We start from the raw sequence: 16,924 nt of genomic DNA on the forward strand, positions 1-16,924 counted from the left end.
GAAGATGGCCATGATTCTGCTAACACTTCAGGGCGCACAAAAACAACACTATAAAATTACATACAGACAAAGAAATAACTCTCACGCAGCGCTGACTGTCAACTCTGGGATATATTAAACATCATCTTAGTTATCTTTTACTCTTACGCACTAAGAAGAAGAAGAAAATAAAAAAAAAACAAGGAATACCGACTACAATAAAAGTCACTACGGAGGTTTTCCTAAATAATCTCTTTTTTTGGGATAAGGTAATCGACGGGGTACTAACACAATCCATCTAGCAGGTCTATGCTAGGGGCTACGATGATTTCTTTTGTCAGTTTGTTATTGCTTAGTCCCAGTACCGTGCAATTGTTTAGAAGGGGGAAGCATCCACAATCTCTGCAATGAATGCTCAGGCGACCCAAGTCCACCGGAAATGCAACGGAAATGCAGCAGGGCTGTCTATCAAGGGTTTCCTAGACCTAATATTTAGCTACCTTCTTGCATTGTCACCTGGAATGGCTTGGAATTGTTTTGTATAGCTCCTGTCCTCAGTGACCTCTTTCTGGCCTTGCACAACAGTATCTTACAGCAATACCTTGACAAATCCAAAAATAGTGCGTTTGTTTAGGTACGTTGATGACTACTTGGTTTTCATTGACAGTAGCGAAAGCACCTTCCCCACCTTTGTGGCCGATGTTCTTTTTACCTTTCAAAAATGCCTTTATCCGTTAAAACTCACGAACTTCCGGTCGAGTATTCAATACGTTTCTTGGACCAGCGAGTGTTTTTTAAACGCAATCACATCTGCTGGTCGTGCGAACCGAGGGCTAAAAAGCCATTCAAAACTTGTTAAAAGAGTCATCGCTAAACTTCGCCTAAAAACCTCTCTAAAAATCTCCTGCGTGAAAACGACCTATGCGAGCTTCAAGAAGCAAATATCTCGATTGGTTTCAGCAGGATACCCTATGTTGTTATTAATTTCAGTCTCTGAATGCTTACTTAGGAAGGTCAAGCAAGAAGACGCCACTAACTGCAGAACAAGAGAACGCATCACAAGGCCTGTATAGTACTTGATATTCACAGCCTGTCCCTCAATCTTAAGAAAGTAGTGAATAGAGTCAACATCGGCGTGGTCTTCTCTGCTCTGCAGAAAGTTTCCAGCTTAGGCCAGCGGGTGGATGGGCCATCTATTCTACCAGTGTGCTGCAACAAAAAACACAAGACCAAGTTCGTTTCCTGTGCAGAAGGAGTGATTTATTCCTTTCCTCTTACTTGCGGGAAGCGTTACGTTGGCAGGCGGGTCGCTGTCTTAATGACTGACTTCAAGGACATAACAACGACGCCATTAATGCTAACTCAGGTATCCTGGACATTCATTCCAGAAGTTGTGAATGCTCCCCCTTTTTAACAATTGTACGATACTGGAACGAAGCAAGAACAAAGTGACTGGAGCAATTATTGAAGACGCTAGCACAGACATGCTTCATGGATTATATGTTAGTTAATATCCGTCGATTACCTTGTCCCAAAAAGGGTTAGATTATTTAGGAAAACCTCCGCAGTGACGTTTACTGTAGTCGGAATTCCTTGTTTATTTTTTTATTTTTCTTCTTCTTACCGCGTAAAAGTAAAAAAAATAACGAAGATGATGTTTAATATATCGCAGAGTTGACAGTGAGAGTTTTTTTGTGTTATGTAATGTGAGAGTGAGAGTTATTTCTTTGTGTTTATGTAATTTTTATAGTATTCTGTTTTTGTGCGCTGTAATTGTTAGCATGATTCACCAACTCGCCCAAGCTAAAGTATTAGCCGTGATCCTCGTGTCTTTTAAGTTATTCTGGATGGTCCTTTCTCGTTGTGCCAGGAATAAATCACACAGTTGAGGAGCTATGTGATACTTAATGCACACTCCACTTTTTTTTTTTTTTGTAGAAAGTGTTCACCTTGGTGTGCAACTACTGTCGATGTTAGGTGTCCACTGAGCAGTTGAAGGAAGGTATCTGCGTTCATACCCGCCGCCTTTTGGAACGGTATGCTACCTTGCTCTACTATGATATCTGGAAGAATTGACATGAGGCTTGCATGGGGTATAGAATAATACATGGCCTGAATGCATACTGAAAAACCGGAGGCGACACTTGATCCATTTTCTTGAAGATACAAAATCAGTTGTTCAGAATTTTGAATCATGTACGGATCACTGCGATGTATTAGACAGTGGCTTCGCCTAAAAGGTTGACAAATGCACTTGCTAGGTTCCTCTTTCCGATACAATGGCCCAAAACGGTACATCCACTTTGTGTGGCTTTGCCGAGAAAAATACTTCCTTAAATTTTTGTGTATAGGCTGTTTAGGTTTTCTTGCAGCCGCTTCACGATCGCTTTCTTTGTAATCTTGCCTTGTTTTTTTTAGTACCGGGATAAAGTTTTTGGCCAGAGCTTGAGAGGCTTTTGCTCCATAAGTTCCTAAAGTAAGCACTACAAAGCCACCTTCTTTATCTGAAACACATAGTTTCAGATCTTTGCCTCGTAGCTCGTCGATTGTGGAGCTCAAGCTTATACTCGGGGGTTCTGGGTTCCGATGGCTTGTGAGGCAATCATTTCCTTCACTAATTATTTGCGAAGCTTTCTCCTCCCAAGTTTTGGATGCAGTGTTCCAAACTAGGGCTAGCTCATCAATTAGCTTGTGTCTGGGCGGTATGGCATACTTCGGACCTTGCTCGAGTACCTTTTTGGCTTTTTTCGGAGATGCCAACGTCACCAATGACTTTGAGAGGCCATTTTTGGGGTTGTCTGGGTGTCGTCTTGCAAGATGTTACTTTAGAATCGGGATATACCCGTTTATCCATATGGTTTCCGTTGAGTGTCTTGTCACTGTAAGTAGATTCATGAACACATCGTGGTTACCACGCTTTACCCGCGGGACATTTGTGAGCAACCGCTGTTGGCGCAATATTTCGGATTTAATTATCGTGTAAACCCGCATGGCCTGTCCTTAGGACGGCATTATTAAGCCGAAGGAACGCTGGACGCTGTCCAGGAGAATCCTCTTTTTGATGCTGCGCGTCAGCAACCTGGCTCGGCAAGGGGCATGTGGGATCATAAGACAGAGTTTGCGGTTCGAAGGAATTAGGGCATATACAAGACGGGCTCACCATAACTTCAAAGAAACTGAGTAACGGGCATTAGTTGAGCTTGTTGGTGCATAATGCTCTAATAGGGCCAGCTGAACTTAGGAAACAAATATAGAGAGAAAAAGTGACAGACATACCGCTGGACTACCAGCTGTGGTTTAATACTTCTCCCTCTTCTTGAACCTTGACTTTGTGCGTTTGTTTAAAGCCGCGTAAAACACGCAATTTATATCGTAAAACTTGACTTAACTAAATTTTAATCACCCCCTTTTCACCGGGACATAAAATGCCGCAAAAATTGTTCAGTTCAGCTGGCCCTATTATAGGCACCAAAATGCTCAGGTAAAGTTCGTTACTTGATTCCAGATGTACTGAATTTTTTTCTTGACTTTGCAGAGGCACTTGAGTAGATGTCACAATATTTTCTTTATTAACTAAGTAAAGTGAAAATTTATCCTGATATGTTCAAATCGATATAGTATTTTTAACAGATTGTTCGAAATTTTTATATTGTAATGCCATTTACTCTACCCTCACATCTGTTTCTTCCGGCCTACCTCAAGGTTCGTTTTAGGTGCTTTGATTTTTCTTATTTATGTTAACCCTCTTCCCAATGTTTTTCCCCCTGAATCAAATTATTTGCTGACGACGGTGCCAAATACTAAATAATACCTACTGGCTCTGACTCCAAGCAATCACAGCATGATTTGGATTCTATTTCTAAATGAGAGCTCTGGCTAATGAAACAAAGCATTAACAAGTCTAAACTAATGCGAGCCGCCCGTAAGGTTGGTTTTACTTCTATGTATAACCTTAATAACACAACATTAGAGCTCGTAATCTGTAAAGAGTAATAATAGTATAATAATAATTTGTTCACTTTTATCAACATTGATGGATGAGGTCAAGGGAAAATGCTGTAAAAATACAGCTTGATGAGGCCCTCGACAGTCTCATAGGCTTAACAGCAGAAGAATAGGAGCAGTAGACATAAATACAGAAGTTCAGTATACCTACCAAGCAAACAAGAACAAATTAATTGTAAAACAATAACTGAAAAAAAAAAATCCCGTCAACGTTTACAAAAAAGTCTAAGTTATTTCGATGATGTTTCAACTAAATCCAAGCCACTATCACCCTATTGATTTAGCAATTGAAGCAGTGTCTATTTTATCAACTGAGAGTCGCAAGTTCGTCTCCGCGCGACCATCTACCAATATTCCGCGTGACGTGTGGCGCAAACTAGTGCCTTCTTAGAAAGAGGTGCCAGATGTGTACGGAAACACCTATTTCTATTGTTTTTCATCATAAAAGCAATGCTATTTATAATTGTATTAACTATGTATATAAACAATTCGGAAAGCCTTAAACAGACCACCTGAATGAGAGCCAAATGGGATGCCGCCGATAGACCTGAATTTTTTACTAAAAATACATTTTTTCAGATTATATGACTAGGAGTGATCCAAAGTTCCGATCTTTCATTGAATTTACATATTAATTACGTGTCTAATAACGCTAACCGTATGCTTCGTTATCTTACACGTAATTTGTATCTGGCCCTTTCAACGTTAAAACTATTAATTATGAAACATGAGTGCGGTCAAAGCTTGAATATGCAGCCTCCATCTAGCATCCTGGTACGGCCTAGCTTACTGACTTATTTGAGCTATTTCAAAGAAAATCCGGGTGTTTTATTTCTGTTAATTATAATCGTATCGCCAGCATATCATAAATGAAACTGTTTATTTGTACCCAGCCCCGCTCATCGCCGTAAAATTTAAAGCATTTCTCTTTTTCGCCAACTTATCTGTCAGAACACTGTAGTCAGAAATCAGTTGAAAATTTCACCTCATTTGTTTACGCACCTCTGGATGTATGGAAACACATCCGCAGAAAGTAGGCGTCCCATTGTCCATTATAACAAATATTTTGTATAATTTATCCCTAGAGTTTCGAATGAAATGATTCACCTACAGGCATCGCTTACATCTGTTGATTGCGTTCCTTTTTATTCAAGTGTTCCAAACCATGTCCAGTTTAACTATTAGGCATTTTGCACTGTTATATTCTTTGTTCGTTCACCACTCCCCTCTGTAATGTCTTTGGCCTTAAGGGTAAAATAAATAAATAAATATATAAAATAAATAGTATTTTTAAGCTTAGAATACGTGGCGCCACTTTTCCGTGGGTACGAGCCTAAATTTAAGAAAGGGAACGACTCAAAACGTGCAGAAGGTTTGTAGCTTAATGGCGGACATCCCCTGAGCGGATTGTTTCACGCGCCAATGCTTGCGTTCTAGCGTGGCGAGGACGAAAGCGTCCTTTTGGCATCTTGTATAGCAAACGCTGCCCATAAACCACGGGACCAAGATTGAGCAGTTGGAACCGCTTTCAAATCTGGCCACTTCATAAACAATCTACTTGAGATTTTGTGTTACCGAACTTCGAATTTAGAGGTGTTTGACGTCTTACCTTGCCTTGCCCTACCCTGAAATTTCACGAGGTAAAACTGACGATTACAACATATCTGCGATGAAAATGTCGGCTTAGTATGCATGCTGCGGCTCATTTTTCACCTTATTTTTTTATTTGGAATCAGTGTTCCTATGCTGCAATGTAGTTACGAGCTAAGAGTCCGCGGTAACAAATCTGCTACATGGAACAATAAAGTATGTCAGAACAGACACGATACTATCAATGTTATGAAAAATTATCTGAAAATCAGAATTCGATCTATTCCCGGTACTGACAAGGGGTCAGTAACATTTTTATCAGAATAATGCCTTTCATTTGTTATCACTAATCAGGTATAAACTGAGCTTCATTCAAGAAACTAAATCATTAGCATGGTGGTTGTTACCACCTGCGTGCCTTTATGACTTTGATGTGCTACTAGATAGGAGAAAGTTAAGAAGAAATGCGCAAGCTTGATCAGGCTAACAAAGACCACGGATCCCAGATTGTGCCCCGTACAAATCGAATACTTTTTTGTCATACTTTTATCATTTTATATTAGTTTATAATTTTTTATTTTTTATCTTTATATATAACCTTAACATCGTAAAACGCACGTTCGTGACGATTTTCGCACAGAAAACGACTCACAACACATATTTTTTGTTCAAAATCCGCGAAGTGTCATTGTGAGGAGATGGCATGTCTTAGCGACATCGAGATTAATGCAGTGCGGTTAGAATCTGCATTCCGAGTGCAATAAACGGCGATAACAGTTTATGTTTGATGTAACTGGTAGGCTCCACCACGCGCAACGTTTGCTTTAAGAGTTTCTTCAATTTTTTTTTTATACTGAGAGCATGATAAATTTATGAATAGATGAACCACACCCTTACAATTATTACCAGTGAATTTCAATTGAGGTTCTAATGTGTTTTACAAGAATACACAAAAAATCCATTGGATCTCATTGGCAATTTTGTAAGGGCATTTTGTCTGATACTTTGCTTTGAATTACTGTTTTTAAAGTGGAAGAAACGTTACACAATTCCGTTCTTGCAGTAATGAACCTGAAGCAATGAACGAGAAGAACAGCAAAGCAGGGTCCAAGTTATCTCACAAATCAAATGGTTACTTAGATATTTTGAAGTCTCGCGTTTTTTTGTGGTGACAACTACAAAAGTGGTACGCTCATCCTTGATTTATTTTAAAATCATGCGTCGCTTTTTGCACTAAATTGTACTATGGGAAACAATATGAGCATGAACGCGCCTCCGTGACGAAATGAGGAGGCAAATTCACGCTCATGTTGCTTCCCACAGTATCCTACTAAAAGCCGCCACCAGTGCAATTCAACCACTTTAACGACGATTAAAACACTCCTTATCAGTTACAACTGTATTTAAACTAGTGCCTCTGCGTGTCTCGAAACAGGCTACGATCGAGCGGAAGTGCTTCCAACATTAAGTTTCTACACACCTACATGTGCAGTGCTTGCCTGCTTTGATATTTTTTTTCTTCTTAACAATGCGTTACCTTTTCTCAGGTTTGCAACAAGTTGGAGCTGTATATATAGATCAGAAATCTGAAAACGCCCGATTAGGTAAGTGGAACAGGGAACTTGTTATAATTACTTGTGCGTGTCACTTTTGTGCATGCCACGTTAAGGACTATCCAAACAAGACACTAAAGTTGACGCGGCGCGACACAAAATGGGTATATATCGCGAAAGTTGCTATTCTCGCGTCCACTTTAAGTGTGGCCATCAATTACGCAAACAGCCCGGATTTTCTCTTCGCCTCATCTCTGCCGTCTCTTCCCCTTTCTTGTTTTTTTTTTTTTTTTAGAGAATTAATACAAATGACGACGGCGGAGTCGCTGAAGACAGCCAGCACGGCGTGTGATGGCTGTCCGATCCCACGTGATGATCACGCTCTAGGCCTCGGTCCTAGGATGCAAGCGTATAGTAACTTTCTTCTTGGCAAAAAAAGGGAAAGGAAACAGGCGAAAGCGGCCTGGGAGTGGTACATATATGCCAGCGCTGTGTCGCTTTATGGCAGCTGCCATGTTTGGGCGGCCCTTTACATAAGAATAGCGAATCAAATAAATTAGCCCTTTGACACGTGATACTACGGTGATCATTACTTTTAGCCGTTTAGAGAGAGCGTAAAAACAACTCAAAAAGCCTCACTATACTTCGTTTCAGCTTCCGTCCGAGCGCAGCCGAACCTACGTGTGGCCGGAGCCAATCACACGCCGGCAAAAGGTCACGCGATCTCGCCTGCACTTTTGTATCACTCCGCTGCGCCGGTGGTCGTCCGCGCCGCCCGCGCTCGCCGAGGATTTCGTCTGCTACGGGTCTCTCAACAGTATCGTCTGCTATAGGTTTAAAAAGTGACCTTTCACGTTCTGAAATTTAGTCACAGGGGATGTCAGTACGTAGGCTGGCCCCTGGCGTCTGTGTCCGAGCTTTCCACCTGTTCGGCATTTCGGCATAGTTTCGAGATGTAAGTACACGTTGCAAGGTGCCCGATGACCCGGCCGTTGCTGCTTCCTTGTATTGTCTGGATATACCAGGGCTCGAGGCGCAGTCCTTTCCACTAGCTTCTCGCTGTTCAATGTGATCGGCAGGTAAAGGGGTGCCGTGATTTCGCCGCGTATCAGTGAATTGTAGTGGCCCGGACGCTTTTCTTGTTTACAACGCATTCGCGGTACGACGTGGCCGGAGTCCCCTGTTGAAAAATTTGAAAGTAGACATTCATCACGACCTCTCGCGCCTGACGCCTAAACGCGCCTTTGCGAAAGGACGTTTTGAAGCGACTCGACGAGGAAAGCAACGAACCACATGATTTGGCCGTCACGGGAACGAAATCGCACAGAAGAACCGAGCGCTGCAGCCGTGTTGCCAGCGGATGTACGTGTTTTCACCGAACCACATGCATTTACATATATTAATAAAAACATAAAATTCAGATATTTAATTTTTTTAGTTACAAATCATTCTCAGCAGTACACATCTGGAATATTTGTGCAATGTTTACACACAAAACAGCTCTTTTAAAATAATTACTTTTGCGGAGTACTTTGTGGTGCGTAGGAATGCTCTTCTCGAAGTTGCGAACCGTCCCTCAGCCTTTGGCTGCGCTCGGACGGAAGCTGAAACGAAGTATAGCGTGTACCCTTTTGGATTATGTATTTAGACGTGAGTCGAGCTTCAGAGAACCAGTTTGGATCACCGTTCTCCGGGTACCGCACGTTATTCTCACATGCCAAAAACAGCGTAAGCCTCGGACCTTGCGTCCCGGTACGGCTATTAAACACAATTCGTCGAAGTGTGCCATTAAGGCTTGGGCTCAAGCTTACACCTCCTTGCCGAAATACTCTAACTGTCGTCCCCACTCTACCTATTATTTTTAACGGTGCAAATTCATTTCTTTTTTTCTCAAGTTGTTCAAATAGATAACCCTCCTCTCGTCGGGAAGTACCATAGGGAATGGTCGTCAATAGATCATTGGTGAGTATTTTCTTATCTACAGCACCTTAAGACGACACTGAACTCCCCCGTTGCAATTTTGAAGGCGCTCGGAATGAACGGTAAAATAAACCTCGCACCGCCATTCCCCCCCCCCCCCTCTAAAAAAAAACAAAAAAAAAAAAAACACGTTTTAGCGGGATTTTGAGGTTGCGAGACGCGTTTTGAATATCGCGACGCGTTTTGATTTCATGCTTCTATTTTGGGACGACGATAGAGGCACGTTTCAGAATCGTTCCTCGCTTAAAATTAGTCTGACGACGGAAATATTGCGCTAATTTTGTTTTTGCTGATTACGCCCCCAGTCAAAAAACTGAACAAAATGTTTTTTTTTCAAGTTTACTTTATTAAGTTTAGAGTGTTTGCAATTTTCACCCCTTTAAGTCCCGGTGCAGCGTACGCTGCGGTCTGAGGGAGTAACGTCAAGAGTGTATCGTCGCAGCGCTCGTCGACTTTGTGCGTTTTCTGTGACCGGCTAAAGCAATCGGGCAAGAAAAACAAGAATCCTTCACAGCGCGTAATTGGTTTATTGGGTGATACAGAACGCACAAAGTCGATGGACGCCATGACGACGCACTTTTCACGTCACTCGAATGTGTCCGTCGGATTGCAGCGTCGGCTGCGGGCGGACTGGGCGTGAAACAGACGTTTTTACGACCCGATGACGCGATTAGGTCTAAAGGAGCTCCGAGTCCTTATCTGTGACTAACAATTGCTTGGTGCCACCATGTTTCCTGGTATCACGCGCGAGTAAAGAGCTCAAATATCTGCCGCGATGAAAGGAATAGGGAGTAGGGGAGGAAGTGGCCGAGTGGGCCAACGCGTCTCAGCACGGAGCGTGGAGCGGAAGCTTGCGCTGGAAACCTCCTGGGCTCAATCCCCGCCATCCCCGCCCGTTTCGACCTGGATGAGTTTCGTACCGGCACGCGCTCGTGTGATCATTACTGCATGATGCACGTTAAAAACCCCAGTTGAGCGGTTGTACTGAACTGGCTAAATTTCTCATCTACACCTAAGGACCGATTACCCGTTGAGACGTATCTCCATCAAGGCTGTATCAACATAAAGAGCAAGACAACTTTTTTTTTTTTTAAGTAATAGAGTGTTCTTGTAGATTGTTTTCGCCGTCCCGCAACGGCTCTGGGCAACCCGCTACGATACCCGGAACTCTAGAGGCCAAGGCCGTCGGCGCGCAGGCGCAGTAGCGGCATGTTCGTCGAGGAGGGCTTAGCGGAGGGGGGAACGCCGTCTACGAAAACTCCCTAATGTCCGCATTCATAACATAGGGAAATAAGACAATCTAGTGTGGCTTCGGTTTTGGAAGCCTTAAAAAGTGACGTCGGTTATTCAGAAAGGCCCGTTCACGCACTCGCAACTTCTTAAAACCGTGTGCCTTGAAACCTCTTAAAACCTCTTACGGCGAGAGAACACACTAGCGCCACATATTGGATAGCCGTTAAACAATTGGCGGACCGTACATTTTCTATTTTTATGGCGGATCGTTCTTTCTTTTTTAGCTCGAAAGTAGTTGGTCAATGTTATGAACGACCATTCCTTATAGGTGGTACGTACATTTGACCTCGCAACTACCGCAAAACCTTCGCTCTGGTCAAATGCAGTTCTAGGGTCACCGCATAGATGGCGGCAGCTTGACGGTGTGTTTAGTGTGTTTTCTGGTCGTAAGAGGCTTTATGGCACTCGGTCCTAAGGAGTCGCGGGCGTGTGGACGGGCCTTAATTTGAAAGTAAGAAAAGAACTATTATAATAAAGAATTAAATTAACTTTCACCTAATATGAAACGCAGCTCCCGCTCTCTGGGCGACTGGTGGACGCTGATAAGATGCGCTTTGTTCGGAAATCGATGGCGGTACCTCTACAGGACTAGTGGAGCGCTCTACCAACATAAACGTCCGATCTCGCCCTTAAGGGGGTTACGACCAAGGCTGGCGGCAGCCGTTGACATCCGTTTGCTCTAATGAAGGCTGGGCCCTGATTCGCTGAGTTGGTAAAACGCTCCGCTGGTCTTAAAGAACCTCCGAAACCGATTCCCGCGCACCAGGCAATTTTTTTTTTCAGAGGCTACCATCTGCTTAGAGGGCACAAATTACGACTCGTATTTGTTAGAAGTCTCGCGTAAGTCATCTCCCCTTTTGGAATCCTCCCCTAAATTATTACATTTAGTTATGGTGATAAAAGAGGGTTGTAGAAATGTAAAAGCAGGGAACAGGAAGGGGTGGCCTAGAAGCTCTAAATAAGCTATGTTTAGAGTATCGGCACTTTGTTCCCTGATATTGTTGTATGCGCCACCATATTGGTGCTTAGTAGAGAGCAGCCGAAACTGCTGATTGTCAAAATTCAAAAGTGCGACATCCTCAGTATTACATTCGGTGTTAGAAGCTCATGTAATATTGCTTTTTTCTGTCGCGAAAAGTTTAAAATTTGTGAAGGACGGAAAAGCGTTTCCTGTGATTTTAGATAAAACTTTAGATAACTAGCAATTATGACTTTAAGCCGCAAGATGGGTAAGTGGCGTTAGTCTGAAGTGCAGCGTATTCAGTTGCACTAGGGTGGGCATACACTATAAAAAGCCGTGCGAAAAGGCACACTAAAAGGCAACAATTAAAAAAAAAAATCCGGCCTCTTTTCCTATTAAAGGAAAAGAGGCCGGCTGCAAAGAGATTTTGCGATCGTTCAAAGAAGTGATGGCACGGAAGTGGCAGAGAACACATTAAGATCTGTTCATGTTACGCAGTGCAAGCAACCAATTTATAAACCTTACCTGCAAGCATGATAAAGGGACATTCAGCTCGCCTTTGCTGGGGGCTCAAGTCTTCCAAATTTACGAGGGAACCTGCTGAAAACATACCACTTTTCCCAAGAGAGAACACGCCTTCGCAGACGGGCGATCCTGATCCCGATGGCCATTAGTTCTACGAGCTCTGTCACGACCGCATGCTGTTCTAAAAAAAAAGCAGGACACACACAGCGCTTGTGTGTCCTGCATGTTCCTTTTCTCTGTCCTTGTCTTTGTGTGCGCTGTTCTGTTCATCATGTCATCATACCAACTCGCCCAACTTACTACACTTCTGCAATTCATCCAACTCTCGAGCACACAACGCTGAAAACACGGTCACTATTGAGTAGAGGCGAAACGTGTTTGGCTTTTGCGTAGGCGCCACTAGCGCCACTAAATGGGCTACGTTTAGAGTATTCGCACTCCGTTCCGCCATCTGCTAGTGGGAGCCGCCATCTTGGTGCTTAGTGCAGAGCAGACGGAAATGTCGATCTTCACAATTCGAAAATGCGACTTCCTCAGCTTTAGATGCGGTGTTAAGACGCTCAGGTGATATCGTTTTGCTCTGTCGCGAACTGTTTCAACATTTCTGGAGGACGGTAAAGCGTTTCCTGTGATTTCAAATAGATCCCCAGAGAACTGGCCACCATGACGTTAAGCACCAAGACGGCTGAAGCGTCGTTACTATCAAGCGTAGTCTATTTAGTGACTCTTGTGACACTAGAACCGTGTTCCAAAACTTACTCAATCTTACTCCGGGGTAAGAGTTTTGTACCTTGGCGTTCCAATTACAACCTACCCGCATCCAGCGTTTGTCAATCTGTGTTGTCACGTGACACGACCCGCCGGAGTAACTCGGGTTCATTTGGGTAAGGTTTGGAACACAGGCTAGGCAACAACCAGAAAAATAACCATTTTGTCGGAGGATCTAAGAATAATTTGGCAACTATTTTGACGGAAAACATGAAAACAAAACAGATATTTTGACTTCAAACGTCTTTTGAATCTATTTTTTCGCCTGAGAAACACGACGTCACGGACGTGAAAGTGATATTTGAAGTCGTTTTGACAGCAGACGCCGAGAGAGCCACTGCCATTCCAATGCATTCTTCTATATTGGGTGGACGTAACAAATTAAAAGAATCACTCTTAACCCTTTGTGTGCCCAGGACTTTTTTTTTCCTCATGCCGAACGTAAATTTTGACCTCAGTGGCACTGCAGCATGCTTTGCGAAGACAATTTATTTGTGAAGGACACAATATAAGGTTTTATAGACAAAAAGTTAATTAACGTCTGCATGCTCTTAACCTAGGACAACTTTCTTGTATTCCCTATGCCGAGGGCAAGTTCGTTCGCCTCTTGTGCGGGGGTTGTGGTGACGTCAGAAGAACCACGCCGAGCTTTGATTGGCTCTTATAGTGGGCAGACCTCAAAGCAAGCTGCCTCGAGGCCTACCCGCTATCCTTCAATTGAAACCAATCAGAACTCGGCATTGTGATGCCACCACAAACCCCTGCAAAAAAAGCAGACGAACTTCTGCTCCGCATTGAAAAATCTCGGTGATGGAATTATGATGGCGAAATTTGTATACAAGCATATCGTATATCAAAACAAGTCATTACGACATCGGAGAGGTAATTATGGCGGACTCATATTGTGCCATCAAAATTTTTTTAACGGTTTCATGAATTAACGGTGGATTTATGATGACCTCGTGATTGATTGATGAGGACTTCGTGATGGCCTCATGATTGCCATATTGGAATATGGAACACTGGATGTCGGCGAGTCTCTTATCAGCGTTGTGGTTTCAAACAAAACGTGGTGTCAGTACAGATATACTCTTGTCCGAGGTCCTCGAGGAGCAACAATATCAGCGTTTAGCTGTACTCAAAAGAAGAGAAGAGAAAAAGAAGAAGAAAAGTTTTTGACTGAACGAAGAGCCCCTTCGCTGTCCGCCGCCTGATTGCCTGGCCTCAGCGCCCACCCTACCTGCACGGCTACCGCACGCTGCCTTCAGAGCACTATGCCGCATTCTCCTGCTCTCACCACTAGCCAGCAGCAGTATCGAAGCTGTCTTGATTCACCACCGTTAATCAGTTTGTTCCCTGCAGCCTGGAGACCTGCAAGCTATCGCCCTAGGGGGGAGCTCTGTGGCGGTCCTTCGGTCCAATGTCAGAGCCCACGAGCATAACGAAGTTACTGATCGACAAGAGCCCGCCGGCATGAGCCAATAAACAGACTGTTATCACATAAGCTTGGAGTCGATCGCACCATCTCTCCCGTCCTGTACATCGAAAGAGCTACATGTAAAAAGAAACCGCATATCTCCCTGGTCAGAAGCTCCTGGTTTGTGGGGGGAGAACCAGCAGAATGCCGATGTATGCTGCGAGTGCGCCCACGATCTAATTTTTTTTTTCAATATAAATATTAGATAAAAATATCAAATGCCTCGCATGGCCATAACGAGGAAATAACAAAGACAAAGAAAGAAAAATCTAAGATACCGCTCTGACATTATTCCTTGTACCAGGAGCTTTCAAACGTTTTGATTTTAAATAACGTCTATCTCTATTAAATGATGACCAAAGAAATATACCCTGTCTCAGCATGGATGCGATAAATCAGTGCAGCTTAAGCCTAAGGACCTTGTTAGTCACAATGCACACGAAAGGAACTGTTTGCCATACAGTCCTGCATCAATGAATGGTTTAGATTGAGTATACAGTACATTCGTAGTAAAAAGACACCGTATTTTCTGGAATAGTCCCCGGACTACACATGCTTAAAAGTTGATATTTAAAAGTTGAAAATTTACCCGATGCGTACTATCTATTGGTGCGAACTTATACAAGGATTTGTTTTTTCCCAGTTCATTCACTGTAACAAGTCGTGAAGGATTTAATGAGTAACAGATTATATTAATGTTGATTTATTTATGATACAGGCTTATTGTGAGCTTACACAGCAGCCATTTGTCACTGTTTGCTGCATACCAAGAGGGGGTTAAGGCCTTGTCAGGCACTTCTGCCTTTAGCCTTAGGCCCCCTCTGCGGAACATGTATCTGCAGACACAAATGAAGAAAAAAAAAAGGTGTAGCATTTAATATACTCTTTACGTTCGGACTAAGCACTAAGTGCGGGCTATGCACTTGTGTGGACTATATTTATTTTTGACCCCAAATATGCCCCTGCCGACTTTGCAACGGGTGTGGACTATAGTCCGCAAAATACGGTAGCTGAATAAAATTTCTAGGCTCTAAATTTGATAATCTGAGCAACCAGTAGAACAACAATGTATGCTCCGAGTTATTTCCAGCGCATCAGAGAATGTGCCTCACTCATTACGTGGACATATAACACGACTGTCCGAAACCGAGTTTTCTCTCTTCTCTCCCAAAAAAAGGTAAGTTCGTCTGCTATCATTTTCTCTCCAAACGTCCACCACGTAGCCTCGCCTCTGCACTAAATTGCAGAAGGTAGGTGGATATCCCAATTTTTGCGGACCGTTCAAACTGGGCTCAAAATATTTGTTTACACGCTGTACAATAGGCGGGCGTCGGATTGCGGGAGTCTCGGCCGAAGTTTGAACAGCGAAAATAGCGATCCGTCGAGAAGTGTATATTCTTATGAAGTATCTGTTGGCAATTTACACTTCTGCGGCACGCATTTTGTACAAACGCATCCTACAGAGTTACAACCAACGCAAGTATCTGTAGGCCAAAGGAATGTTGGCGTCGATCGCAGATACCTCGTAGCCGCGGCATCGCTCAGCGTGGTACATGCTCGCGTCGGCATGTCGCTCAAACCAATCAGAATGTTATATTCACGCCTCTTGTTTCGCGATTATTCGGTTTTCTTATCAACTAAGAGAGCAATTTCATTGGTCCCGGTTTGATGGTGGGGACTCACCACGCGCTTGTAAAGTTCTAACTCTAGACGCCTTGCACCATCAGTGCATCGGCGCAGCCTTAGCGGACCCTCAGGTTGTTTCCGTTTATTCTGGTCCCTTCCCTTTATAGCTATGGTAACAAGAGAGGGTATTCCCTCTTTAGACCCTCAGTATCCTTATGTTCAACGCAGGCTTCTGCGTGTGCTCATCAACGTCCGCTTCAGTTACTAAATATCTCGGTAGGGCATGCAAGATTGACAATGGTTCCCGTAATCCGGCGCGTGTGTAAGGCGTATTCTAAAGCAATTAGTAGAAATGCTGGAGTCTAAACCGATACCAATAATAACATTTGAAAAGTGCTACTCGCTTATATTCGCAAAATTCACGGAAGGTTTTACGATATATCTTCATTGAGCGCCTGCTGCCTCATGTTTTGTAATGGCCGAATCCCACTAAAGCGACAGACAGAAACAAACGGCTTCCCCTTCACCCCTCCTCCGAACGCGGAGTCTGGGAAGTTTCGCTGCGCACCTCCCCCCTTTAACGACCGGCTCGCCCTGATCCAGCGGGCAAGAGCTGCAGCAGGAAGCACTGGAGCCCTGAACAAAGCTCTACCAAGACCTTTGGGCTTTCCTAAAGTAGCTCAATAAAGTTTGTACCACCATCACGCCGACAAACCGCAAGCACGTGCAGCAAGCACGCTAAGGTACCTTTGTCAGGCTCGCAATCGCTCGTGTTTACTTCAGGAGCACTGATATACTGCAAACATGCCATCGAATCGATTTGCCCAACCAGGGGGCGCTTCGAAATTGCGATGGTCGTGTCGCGTCGGTCGCGTTCGTAGCTTTGCATTGGCGTCGCAGGTGTTTCAAGCTAACGGTGAAGATTTAGAGAAGGATAGAAAGCGTGCGAGAATTCGCATGGTGAGTCAAGAAACGATAGAGAAGCTTCAATAACACGCACCTTCCGCTGAGAAAGCGGTTGATTTCCCCGCCAACGAGTCGGGTCCGCCTCGCAAGTACGGCCGTGCGGCGTCTACGAGAAAACTTTACAGGTGAGCGTCACTTGTTTAAATTTTGTGCTGTAATAACATTGTGCCTTAAAGATTACTAATCACAATGAACCACTGT

The 16,924-nt window shown here is 43.6% G+C and overlaps 1 protein-coding gene across 1 annotated transcript in view; it reads left to right on the top strand.

The window, feature by feature from the left end:
• The window catches only part of LOC120840507, a gene marked incomplete at its 3' end in the record, with an annotated part of 54,232 nt that extends 40,154 nt beyond the window's left edge, over positions 1-14,078 (top strand). Inside the window, exons 4-7 of the mRNA XM_042293354.1 lie at positions 7,122-7,178; positions 9,023-9,089; positions 12,789-12,843; positions 14,025-14,078. Coding sequence (XP_042149288.1) covers positions 7,122-7,178; positions 9,023-9,089; positions 12,789-12,843; positions 14,025-14,078 — 233 coding nt within the window. The remainder of the gene's footprint in view (positions 1-7,121; positions 7,179-9,022; positions 9,090-12,788; positions 12,844-14,024) is intronic.
• Between the last annotated feature and the right edge of the window lie 2,846 nt (positions 14,079-16,924).

The sequence above is a fragment of the Ixodes scapularis genome, unplaced genomic scaffold (genome assembly GCF_016920785.2).
Source record: "Ixodes scapularis isolate PalLabHiFi unplaced genomic scaffold, ASM1692078v2 PGA_scaffold4__175_contigs__length_147842914, whole genome shotgun sequence".
Lineage (NCBI taxonomy): Eukaryota > Metazoa > Arthropoda > Arachnida > Ixodida > Ixodidae > Ixodes > Ixodes scapularis.